This window comes from Poeciliopsis prolifica, unplaced genomic scaffold (assembly GCF_027474105.1).
Source record: "Poeciliopsis prolifica strain line A6 unplaced genomic scaffold, Auburn_PproV2 SCAFFOLD009, whole genome shotgun sequence".
Lineage (NCBI taxonomy): Eukaryota > Metazoa > Chordata > Actinopteri > Cyprinodontiformes > Poeciliidae > Poeciliopsis > Poeciliopsis prolifica.
Genome location: NW_026562384.1, coordinates 8,474,739 through 8,486,496, shown reverse-complemented (window position 1 = coordinate 8,486,496; position 11,758 = coordinate 8,474,739). Strand labels below are relative to the sequence as shown.

The 11,758-nt window shown below is 40.1% G+C and overlaps 3 protein-coding genes across 3 annotated transcripts; all 3 read right to left on the bottom strand.

The window, feature by feature from the left end:
• Positions 1–296: 296 nt before the first annotated feature.
• LOC129362732 (cytochrome b-c1 complex subunit 8) lies at positions 297–2,101 on the bottom strand. The gene is made up of 3 exons (XM_055034440.1): positions 2,045–2,101; positions 1,026–1,197; positions 297–462 (listed from the first exon to the last, which is right to left on the bottom strand). The coding sequence occupies exons 2-3, from the start codon at positions 1,177–1,179 to the stop codon at positions 368–370; spliced, it is 249 nt and encodes an 82-aa protein (XP_054890415.1). The 5' UTR covers positions 1,180–1,197; positions 2,045–2,101; the 3' UTR covers positions 297–367.
• Positions 2,102–3,760: 1,659 nt separating this feature from the next.
• gdf9 (growth differentiation factor 9) lies at positions 3,761–6,634 on the bottom strand. Its single transcript, XM_055034500.1, has 2 exons — positions 6,203–6,634; positions 3,761–5,300 (listed from the first exon to the last, which is right to left on the bottom strand). Exons 1-2 carry the CDS (start codon positions 6,555–6,557, stop codon positions 4,372–4,374), a joined length of 1,284 nt encoding a protein of 427 aa, XP_054890475.1. The 5' UTR covers positions 6,558–6,634; the 3' UTR covers positions 3,761–4,371.
• A 1,757-nt stretch (positions 6,635–8,391) lies between these two features.
• On the bottom strand, positions 8,392–11,326 carry sowahab (sosondowah ankyrin repeat domain family member Ab). The gene has a single exon (XM_055033924.1). It carries the CDS (start codon positions 11,172–11,174, stop codon positions 9,945–9,947), a length of 1,230 nt encoding a protein of 409 aa, XP_054889899.1. The 5' UTR covers positions 11,175–11,326; the 3' UTR covers positions 8,392–9,944.
• Between the last annotated feature and the right edge of the window lie 432 nt (positions 11,327–11,758).

The window sequence follows — 11,758 nt, the reverse complement described above, 5'->3', positions numbered from 1 at the left end:
TATTCATAAGAAATCTGGCCTCTAAAGAAAGACAAAACAAAAACTCAAAAATAGAAATCAGATGTTAGACACACCATCAGACCTGCAAGTTCTACTACTTCAAGAATCAACTCTGAAATATTTAAAAAATGTAAGCATATGCCTTTTACCTACTCAAACCCAATCAGATATTTTTTTCAAATAATTATAGATTAATTTCTAATAAGTTCAGTTCAGTTTTGTGTTATAACACAAAAACATAACTAATTGCGAAACAGTGAATAAACTATTTAAACAAACAGAACTGATTTCACACAAACATTTTACATTTTTATTGGTTACAGAGAGTTAAAGTTAACAGAGCAGCTTTTCAGAAGATGGAAAACGTTCATTCCTCATTGGCGTAGTCAGCAGGATTCTTTCTCTTGCTTTCCTGGTGGACACTGTTGCCCCAACTGTAGGTCAGATACATGAGGGCCATGGCTGCAAAAGAAAGCAAAAATTAGCAAAGGTTAAGCCCATTTGCTGATTTTTAAACAGGCAGTTAATTCCTACTAAAACAGCAAAGCACACCTGAGCAGACTTTACAAAATATACACAAGACATGTTTTGTCACAGAATAGCAATGACCATTGACTTGAACCAAGAACATGTCAAATGTATTTCTTCCTTCAAATGAAGGTATATTGTTTTAGATCGACTTTGCTCTAAATTACAATATCCTTTTAAAATGTATATTCCATCAGTCTTAGATTGACTATCCAGGGTAAAAAAAATTCTGGCTTAAATATCCACACATTTACATTTTCTCTGGTGAAACTATTCACACCATCTCTTGTGGGAAATCAAATGCATACAAATTGGAAAAAAAGTTACAATGTTGAGTGACATTAGCATTACTAACATACATCTGTGAATACAAGTGATCAGTATATGAAAAACAAACAAACAAAAAACTAAAATTACAACAAGGCATATTCAATAAACACCATTCACTTTCAGTTGCAGAAAGTAAAACAAAATATGCCATAATCATGTGAACTCACGGGGGGCAACTTTAAAGAAAGAAGTTGTGAATCTTCTCCACACATTGGGAATACCCTTTGAGAAGTAGTTGGCGAAAGCCTTTTGCTCAAAAGGCGACAGGCTGTACGTGATCACATGCCTGACCCTGGCTAAATCTCCAAAGTGGCGGCCCATGTTCACCAGAGAGCTGATCTGAAAACACAGATAAATGACAGTTATGAACACACAACCATTGACACACAAACTAAAATGTGTCCAGAATGTAAATAGTTGAATCAAACAAGACAAGGTCTAGGAAAAATAATTTATTGAAAATAATTCAATTTTTATGCATAAATGTAGTTAACCAAAGCAAACCATTATTAAAATCATGGCTCCAAAATTTCTTGGTGGTGGACTAGTTTATAATCACTTTGTAATTTTTTCTAGTTACATATGTGGTTTGAAGAAGACTGCATTAAATTTCAGTAAATTTCAACAACACAGTAAAGCAAACTGAAAAAAACAAAGAATTTATGATTTCATTACATATCACACGTCAAATCCTCACTTAGGCACTGGCTACTTGGCCATCAGTGACGTTAATAGCTTTTGCTATTCTGATTTAAACACAAACACACACAAAACCCTGTTAGTGGGTTCCTAAACACCTCATTATAAACTCCACAGATGGCAAACCATTACCTAACTTAGTGTCATAAAAACTTTGTGGGAATGTGACAAACTATTTAAAGCTATTTTCTGTTTTAAACATAAGAAACAAAGCTTTAATAGGTAAATATTCTTGAACATACATCGTTAAACACTTATTTAATAAGCATCATACGAATATCGAGAAGCTACTGCGGCCAAGTGTTAGCAACAACAATTAGCATCAACCGCTAATGGAGAAACATCTATAAAACATTTGAAATCTTCACGCGGAAATAGCTGCCATATCCTAGGAGAGTAAACTGAAAGCGTTCATATTCAAAACCTAACAGCGGAAGAACATAGTAAAGAAAAAAAGCGAATTTGGGACGTTGACATTGAGACGCACCGTTCGGCCTCTTCACAGACAGGATAGCTAAAAACTTTCCGGGTCAGCGTCTTCTTTTGCCGCTTTAAAACGCTGAGGGAATTGGCGCCACCAAGTGGACTGGAGACACCATAGGCAAGAGTTTCCTTCACTTCAATGGATCAAATTGAGTTATTGGAGTCTTAATAAAAAATATAAGCGTAGAGAAAAGAAAATATGCTATTATGATGGTTTTCAATGTATTTTTTAGAAAAATATACATGAATTTCAGTGAGGAATGTGACCAATCCTACAGTTAATTCAGAAATGTTAAAACATTAAAACGTTTCATTAAAAAGAAAATCCATCCCTATTGATAGAGCATAAGAAGATACAAACATAAGTACATTTGCAAAAAAAAAAGGTAGAGAAAAGCTAAATATGTTACAAGTGAAACATTGAAAATTTCAAACTAATTTCTTGTCATTTTGATGATTTGGACTCACTGCATAAATTTGATTTGGACACAGTTTGGAATAATTACTGCATTAGTGCATGGCATGGTGAAAATTGGACTGTGGCTGTGCTCAGGTGCAACGTAAACCAAGATCACTTTAGTGGCCTTCAGGTCATCTGCATTATTGGCTTTGGCGTCTCATCTTCCTTTTGTACTATGTAGATTCTCCATAGGATGCAGTTCAGGCCAGTTTGCAGGCCAATCAAGTATAGTAACACCACAATCATTGAATCAGTTTTCAATATTGGGGGTGACTTCAAGATGTGGAGCCAAAAAGTAAAAATTTCACAATTAATTTATTTTAGATGGATACTTGTGAATATGGTCAGACCCATGGTTCACACTCAGTACAATGCAGTACAATGGATCACACACCTCTTGAAACCTTCAAATGTCTTTGAATCCTTACTGGGATGAGATGGTGGCCGTTGTTGGGAAGATGAATGTCAAGAGTTTAACCCTGTGTACATAGCAGTATGTACACAGACTGGCAAAAATGAAAAACTATTAGGCATCCACTAGGATGCTTAACCAAGTAGAAGCATGCAATTTAATTCTATAAGCTAGCATTTAAAGGCTTTCAAAAGGCTTGAAAATCTAGGATTGGCACCCAAAGAATTAAGTGTTGGCATCACAAATAGGAAAATAGATCATACAGTTATCAGAGCATCAGCCAGTCAAAACTGACTAAAGGTCATGAAAAAAACAAAGCTGTGCAAGTGAATTTTGACAGTTTCATGGGGGATGTAACCTAGATCCCCAGCTTACAGATCTACAAACTTTCCAAACCAAGGAGTCATTTTTGCACTAAATAAAATCCCAGCTAAATAAAACTTTAGGGCCACAGGTCTTACATCAACCTTTAGAAAAATAAACATTTATGGAAAGTGTCAAAAACCAAGATAGTTTGTTCTTTATAATTTTTGGTCCAAAGAGCTACTTGCAGAACCCCTAGACTTGGTAGTAGGAGTACAATTTCCAGCATTTGGAGCAGACAGATCTACATTTACATAGAACCCATATCATATGTCTAATGTTTCTATAAGAAATTCCATGTGTCCTTCCATAATCATAAGCTAGACTAGATACATGCACTTTCCAGTTCTCTGGATGCAGATAACAGCAAGAAGCAAACAGATTAAAAAAAACAACCATTTGATTAATGGACTCATACAGAGAGGTCTATGCATATTTTATTATTTTTTGTTTTTCAGAGTATATATCAACTCATTTCACTCCTTTTGGATATCCATAAACCAAGCACAGACCATCAATTCATCCAGACTGCATAAATAGACATGATATATTAGTCACATTTAACCAGTATAAATACAAGCATAGTCAGTTCGCACAGGCACTTTTTGACAATAAATATACACTGAAACCCTGACAACTTTCACTCTGCAAATCATGAAGACAGTGCCTTGTAGTAATCACAGGAATAAAAGTATATGTAAAAAGGTTTGATCAGAGATAGTGGGGGTGTGATTTTATTTTTTCATTTTTTTTTTCAGAAGAGGACTACTTAAAAGAAAATTACTGTATTAAATTAAATAAAGACAGACAACTCACACAAAATTAGCAAAAGACAAAAATAAAAAAAGACACTTGTTTTTGCAAGTGATCAAGTCAACTATATTAACCGTATGTTGAACAGGATTCATTTGCAAGTTTTAACAAAAAAGGAAAACAAAACACCACAGTCCCCTTTCAGATGATAAAATACTTTAACACCCCTGCTCCTGAACATTTTTTTTAATGTTACTTTTTTTTTGCAGCTTTATGAATTAATTTAGTTTCGATCTACAGTGGTCAGTTGCAGATAAATGGAGATGGTTCAGAAGAACTGGCATCAGCGACACGTACATCTGGTAGCAACCATGTCCTTAAACTCCTTGTAGGCGTAGGAGCCATCTTCTTCAAAGATCATGACGCTGAGGGGGCTGTAGTGGGAAGGAACGCACGATGGTCTGGGAACAGAAGAGTCCAGCTTCTCATAGATGATGTTTTGCACCATGGTGTGGACAGGGGAACCGTAGATGAAGCCCATGGTCCTTGGGCAGATGCCTCTGCAGTACCTGGGGTTGTACTTTGGTGGGAAAACAATCCAGTGATCCAGTTTGAGCTGACTGAATCGCACCCTGAAGTCATACAAGGCGCAGTCTGTGGTTGGGAATTCAGAGCTGGATTTAAGCTCAGGCAGCTGCATGTCGAAGCTTTTATCTCCACGCTTGCTCTTCGGAGACGCCCTCTTCCACCTCTTGTTTTGTCCATGCCTTTGTGCCGATTTAAAAACTTGCTTCTGAAATGTGTCTAACGCAGTGGGTGACCTTACATCTGCACTGGAACTCGCAAGTGACCTCTGGTGGGCGACTTTGCTTGTGTCATTGAGATATAGAATCAGAGAAGGAGACCTCAGGGTGAATCCCAAAGGAGATCTGAAACCATTGCGCCCAGCTCTTTGCTCCTCAGGACAGGAGATGTTAACGAGAAAGCCTACGTTCCTCTTTTGTACAGGTCGAAGAAACAAGGTAACATCCACTTCCACCCAGTTCCTGCGTCGCCTCTTGTGCGTATTGTCTGTGAGGTTCAGGGTATGAGAGATCCCAGCACACAGCTGGCACTGGTTGGACTGCTCATGCTCCTTTATGCTCAGGTAACACACAGAGCTGACAGCTGCCAGGTTGTTAAGGTTGAAACTGTACAGCAGGGATGACTTCAGGAGCTGCTCTTTTCTTCTTACTTGATCAAGGCTGTAGGACAAATCTTGTGAAAAAGTTTCTGAAAGAGAAGACAAGATCCAGGTACTGCACAAGACTAGATTCACCAATTTGTTTACACAGAGCCTTAAGAAAGTATCCATCACATTACAGCCAAACTATGACTTATTTAATCAAAATAGCAGTGCGTCTGAAAGCACTGCGTCTATTTTTGCTATTTTGACCATTTCTCGTTTTTGTTTGGATTTTCAGAGACATGTCAGTAGTTAATAGAATAATAGAACAGTGTTCGTTTTTCTCAAACATTTACCTATAAAAAGTCAAATCGGATCATTTCAAGTTGTCTCGATTTTTCCAGAGCTGTACATTTCAAAGTGGAATAGGTGTTTGCATGGAGCCCCTGCAGTTATAAGCCTAAAAATTGCATTTTGGGACCAGTATCTGACATTTTAGATGCTTTTCCAGTTCAAGAATCATGAAAAAGTCATTACAAGGCCTCAGCAGATATTGACATGGTTCCTCCAGATTGTTTTCGTCTGCTCATTTCATACTTTTTAGGCTTAATTTTCAGTCACATACATTTTTGGGAGAGAAGGAAAGACAAGAAATGAACATGAAGGACCAAACAATCAGAACACAAGAAGCGAAAGAGGGATGAGAAAAAACAAAGTATGGGGAGGAAGACAAAATAAGAAAACGAGAAAGGAAAGGAAGCAAGAGCAAAGAAATGGAGGTAGGTGAAAAACTTTGTATGCTATAGGCTACTTTAACACTACTGCTATATTATAAAAATATTAAAGAACCCCTGATCTACAGCAAAATAGGTCAAACATTTCAGACCATCTTTCTTTCAGCAGTAATCCTAATGAGTTTTCACTTTTAGGTCTCCAGGCCCAAACCATAACTGGAAAAAAATCTTCTGCCCCAAAACTGAAACCGAGAACCAATCACATCGCCGCTCACCTTTATTGCTTTGTGCAGGACATTCCTCCTGGGGCTTGATCAGCCGGACGGTGTTGTAAACTTCATCTCCCCTCTGCGTCCTGGCCGACTTCTTGTAAACTTCCGTCAGATATTTCACGTATCTGTGCTCGGGTTTCGCCCCTTTCCTCACGTCCAGGCTCCACCTGCTCCCCTCGTGCTCCGACAGGGCTTTGAGCAGCGGGGAGAGGATGCTGCTGTACGGGTAGGTCAGGGCGCTCAGGTTGCGCAGCGCGTCGGAGGGGCTCGCCGGCGGCGGGCCGCGGGACACCAGGCTCAGGAGCAGCAGAGCGCGGAAACAGCCGACAGCCGCTGACAACAGCTTTCGTTTCCCCATCGCAGACGAGAAGAGGCGGTCAGACGAAGGCAAGAGAGACTCTCCGCCGGGAGAGAGCTCGAGGAAAGTGGAGCACGTGTCGCCCGCGTATCAGCGCGCGCGCAGGTGTTGCCAATCATCACCTGCGTCAATTAGGAGCTTTTCCTTTTTCAAGAAGAAGAGAGCTCACGGGATTTCAACTGTGCATGTACAAGCAAATTAATGATAATAACACCAATTATTATCACCGAGAATTTTTCTCTATGGCACTAGAAAAAGGGAAATTATGGGCAGGAATATATGGGCAGTGCCAGATATTCCTTTCCAGCGACACTGAAAACATATTTCCAGTAAAGCTCTACGTCCATTTTAATGACCTGAAGAATAATCGCAATTTTCATAAAATTAGTGCGACACCGTTTTTGGTGTTTTTTTTGTTGTTGTTTTTTTGTTAACCTGGCCAGTGGGACTGAATTCTTCCCGTGGTGCAGTTACACAAGCTTCCCAGCAGGTGGCAGTGCATTGAGGGTGACATCAAAGTTCATTGAAGTGTCTTCATACAGTTTGGATTGTACATTTTATTGTGAAGGGGGAAAATAATGAATGAATAGAATCAGCTTTTAGATTAGTTTCCATATTTTCCTGTAATCAGCAGAGTTTCAGCATTTTCATCTGTAAAATGAGTTTGGAGCCATAATCACAAATAAACACTGTTTTAATGTCTCACATTAAATCCAAACAGAACGTTTATCACTGTAATAAAATATGGAAAAGTTTAAAGGGTATAAATACCTTTTCTGATTTGTTGTAGTCTCCTTTTGCAGCAGGGAATGCAAGTCAAACCTAAACCAGTCTTTTCACAAATACATTAAAAATAAATAAACAATTTAAGAACCTCATAATTTCCTAAACTTTGGATGCCTAAAACATGCAATCTGTTGCTGAGACCAAAGGTTGTGCCACTGACCTCCATCATATCGTCATTCATGATAATCTATGATTTATTTGCTGTTGTCTCTGAACTGAGAGGATCTCGTGATAGAGACTTTGTGGTCAGCTGTTCTGTTTAGTCACTGGAGCTTTTCTCCTGATGTATACGAAAGCATTCCTTACGTCTGGAAATATGAAGAATCTGCAGCTGTGTTGTCTCCACTGATTAGCATTACACCAGATAAGAACATATTTGGTTCGTCATCAAGGCTGCGACATATTCAGAAACACCATAATTGTAAAGTTTGACCTACAGAATCTTGTGACACAATTGTAAATACTGCATCTGCAGTACCTACTGCAAAAGGTACTTCGAAACGTAGTCTTTTTTTTGTCAGTTAGTTTTATCTTTTAGTTTTTTTTTTAAATACTTGCCTAGTCCGCTTTGCACGCGTTTTTATTATCTAATCCCTTATAGTTGTTACAACCTGCAGAGAGTATTAACCCTGTTTTACAAATCTGTCAAAGTGCATTGAGTTTTGTCTTGCTTTAGAGCTTTGATCTATGACTGAATGATCATCTTTTCTAATCACTGAGTCCTTTGACAATGTCAAAGAAAACTTTGTTTAAATCAATCACTTGCTTCAGTATAGTATGATGAGCAATTTATATGAGCACAAACATCTTTTGTCCATGCAGAAAAGGCTTTGTTTCTTACTAACTACAAAGAGGACATTGTTCTGCTTCTGTTTTGATTGTGATGACGTCATCCGTGTCTCTTTTCATGTCTTCAGAGACTCATTTTCTGGGTCAGCAAAAGAGACAAATTTGACTTTTACAGTGCACAAAACACATGCGCTCACAAACAAGAAGCAGAAAATTCCTGCTGCAGTGGAAATTTGATCTGAGAATGAAGGAAAGCTCGGTCATTAGAAAAGGACGAATTGCATTTATTCAAATAAACTGTAAAAATCTAATAATGTTACACTTTAGACAAATTCTTAACTAGAAAAAAATGAAGAAGCACTTTTTAAAGTGTATCACACTAAACTGAAAAAAAAAATCAACTGCTACAAAATACATACACAATACAAATTTTTTTGTTTGAGAAACAACAAAAACTATTTCACAATTAAAATTGGTTAGTCTGTCGTTTAGACTAATATTATCTACATTATTATATTAGTATATAATTTAAAGCTACTCTCCAGAAATGTCTGTACAATCGACCTGAGATTATTATTATTTATCATTTTATTTATTGTTTGCCACCGATACATCATTCAGTTTCTATTAGTTTAGCTATTTTACGAAAATTGTTATTTAATACTGACAGTTCTATGCTCCCAAAAGCAAGCTTGATCACACATGCCTCTGGTGACATCACACAAGGAATAAGCTCAGGAATTAAAGGCTTAGGTAAAATCTCTCCATAACATCACATAGTCTGGTCCCTGCTTTGCCTTGGAATGGTTTTCAAGTCCAAGTGATGATTTCTGCGGAAAAGCTGAGTCACCATCAACTTGAGCCAGTTGACTTACTTATATAGAGCTCAGCCCTGTTACCTGGCCTACACCTGCAGTACGACCCACTACTGCGTTACTCCAGTCAACGCGCCAGCGAAGAAGTTAGAAAAATATTATTGCTCCTGTGTGAGTTTGCTGAGTCAAACTCAAGCATCTGAGGTTGCCACCTCAGATGCTTCAGGACATAAAATAGTCAGCAGGTTTTTCATCCAGTGTGCTTTCTAAAAATGTTGTAATTTGGAAGCACTAGCCTGCTGTGTTTTTATGGTCAGTGTTCATTAGTCAATAAATACAACAGCAACAAAAAACAATGCTATAAAATCAAGTCATACCTACAGGTATTTTACACTCTAGGTCAAAAAACGTAATGTAATTTGTTGAAAATTAGTCATTAATACTAATAAAACAAAATTATACACAATGCATAAATAGTACGCTTATTAAACCAGTGATACACTGTACAAAGCTGTACAAGACAGTACACAGTTAGGAGTCAAGGCATAAACATGAACACTAGCTGTATCAAGGTACACAAAGGTTTGAAATCCACCCAAATTTTCCCACCATGCCACTAAAAGGGTTTAAAGTCCTTTAAATGATATACCAGACATATATCTCGAGTAAACAGTTTTGCAGTATAAATCAAAGACTAATCCAGCCCTTCGCCTCCGCACTTTTTCACCAACATGAAAGCTGCGTGTGTCATGTCTGTGCAGCTCACTGAAGACCAGCTACAGAAGTAGACAGCCAGACAAATTAGGTTGTATTAATCTATCTAGGTCATAAGAATAAATAACTTAACTTGAAAGAACGTTGACTTCAAAACCACAACAAAATGAAGGAGGGGACGATTTGACATCCTTGCTGAAATCTAAATCAAAATCGAATCGTGTTTTTGTTTTTGTCCATATCTTAATAGTTGTGACATCCCCAGATTCACTTGTGGCCCCTCTTACCACTCATGAGCAAACCTGCAAGTCTTATGTTTCTTTCCTAAGTGAGGGTGGAACAGCTTGCTGATAGTGTTGAAGCCTCTTGTGTGCTCCTTGTATTCCTCGCCCTCCATCTTCTCTTCACTCTGCTGCTGTCCTCCCAGCAGGGCCCTGACCTCAGCCGATGCACCTTTCCCCAGATAGTGAAGCGCCTTCTTGCCGTCATTATCTCTCTCGTTCACACTGGCTCCGTAGCGCTGCACGAGAGCAACCACGACCTCAGAGTGACCGTGCATGGCTGCAATGTGCAAAGGCGTGTACCCTCCGTGTGCCTTGCTGTTGACATTCACGTAGGTGCCTCCTTTGCTGGAAACATCAATGAGTTTGTGTATAATGTCGCAGCTGCCGTCCTTAGCAGCCCAGTGCAAGGCTGTGAAACCTGACATGAAATCCTTCTTCTGTGCCAAGCGTGTGTCCTGCAGCAGCAAAGCATATATTTGTCCCCACAACCCAGCAGCACACTTAACAAGCCACTCATGGGCTATTGGCTCCAAAGGCACAGACTCATCATCAGCCTGCCTGAGGGTCTTGCTTTGGGGCCTCACCAGGGGAGAACCTGGGGCCTGCTTGGCTTCAATGTGCTTGGATTTCCAACACTGAGGCTCTTTTACTAACTCCCTCAGACGAGATGAGGAGTTAGAAGTTAGAGCTGGGAGTGATGGAACTCTGACGACTGCTCTGTCAGGGTTTCCACGCCGCTGATGCGCCTGGGAGCGTGGTCCGTCTGCGGAGTCTCTCTCCGGGGATCTGACCGCTATGACGGCGAACACAGCCCCAGACTTGCTCGCTCCGCACGCCTGATCTGCGGACACATTCAGGACTTTAACGGTGGCCGCATCCGCCGTGGACGCGGCAGGCCTGCTTTCCCGCAAACTCTCCGCGCAGCTTTTGTCGCCGCCGCGGTGACAAAAGCTCACAGTGGACGAGCGCCGCGCGTCACAGCTCGGATCCATCTCCTCTTTCACAAAGTCCTGGTACCTCTTCCTCGCCACCACGAACTTCACCTCGTCGACCTGTCTGACCACAGCGACGCTGTTCACCAGCTTCTTGAACAGCTCCCTGTTGCGCTGCTTTTCCGCGGGGTCGCCGCCGTGGATGAGGCTCCTGAAGTGGTTCACCAGCTCACAGTTGGCCACTTTGCCTCCGCGCTCCAGCAGAAAACACAACACGGCTTCCTGGGTCAGGGCCATGGCTCCGCTTTTCCTGCGCGACAAAAAACAACAAAACACAAACAAAACCAACAGCTACATGTGAGAGATGAGGAGGGTAACCGCGCTGCGTGTCCCGCTCCGTCCTCTCTGTTGTCCCTCCAGCACAACCTGCTGCTTCCGGCGCCTCGCCAAATCAGTCCAGCCCGTTTAATATGCGGACACTCCCCGTCCACAGGCTGTCCGGTCCGGGGGCTCCTGCAGGGGATCAACGATACTAAAGAAAAGAAGAAAAAGAAAAAAACTACACTGCAGTTAAAACTGTCTAGTAGGGGAATGGTGCGTTTTCTCTAATTATTTATTTACATTATTCTGTTGGTTTTGTGTATAGACTGTTTGCGTTTTAAAACGCACTAGTAAAATTGTTTTTACATTCTTCTGGCGTCGTGCTTTTGCGTTGCACAATCTAACCATGCGAACAGGACTTTGACTAGACCCAGTCTCAGTTTGAATAAACCAGCAATAAAATAGTGTAACACTCTTTTGCATTCTTTTTGACTTTTGATAAAACTGACTGTAAAAGTCAAGATTAAAACTACGACGTCTCCATGTTAGAAAGGGAACTG

Excerpts from the sequence above, each read along its gene's own strand:
- LOC129362732 (XM_055034440.1), bottom strand. The coding sequence starts at position 1,179 with ATGGGCCGCCACTTTGGAGATTTAGCCAGGGTCAGGCATGTGATCACG. Across the intron at positions 463-1,025 it reads TTTCTTTAAAGTTGCCCCCC|CCATGGCCCTCATGTATCTG; the intron begins GTGAGTTCACAT and ends TTTCTTTTGCAG.
- gdf9 (XM_055034500.1), bottom strand. The coding sequence starts at position 6,557 with ATGGGGAAACGAAAGCTGTTGTCAGCGGCTGTCGGCTGTTTCCGCGCT. Across the intron at positions 5,301-6,202 it reads TCCTGCACAAAGCAATAAAG|AAACTTTTTCACAAGATTTG; the intron begins GTGAGCGGCGAT and ends CTTCTCTTTCAG.
- sowahab (XM_055033924.1), bottom strand. The coding sequence starts at position 11,174 with ATGGCCCTGACCCAGGAAGCCGTGTTGTGTTTTCTGCTGGAGCGCGGA.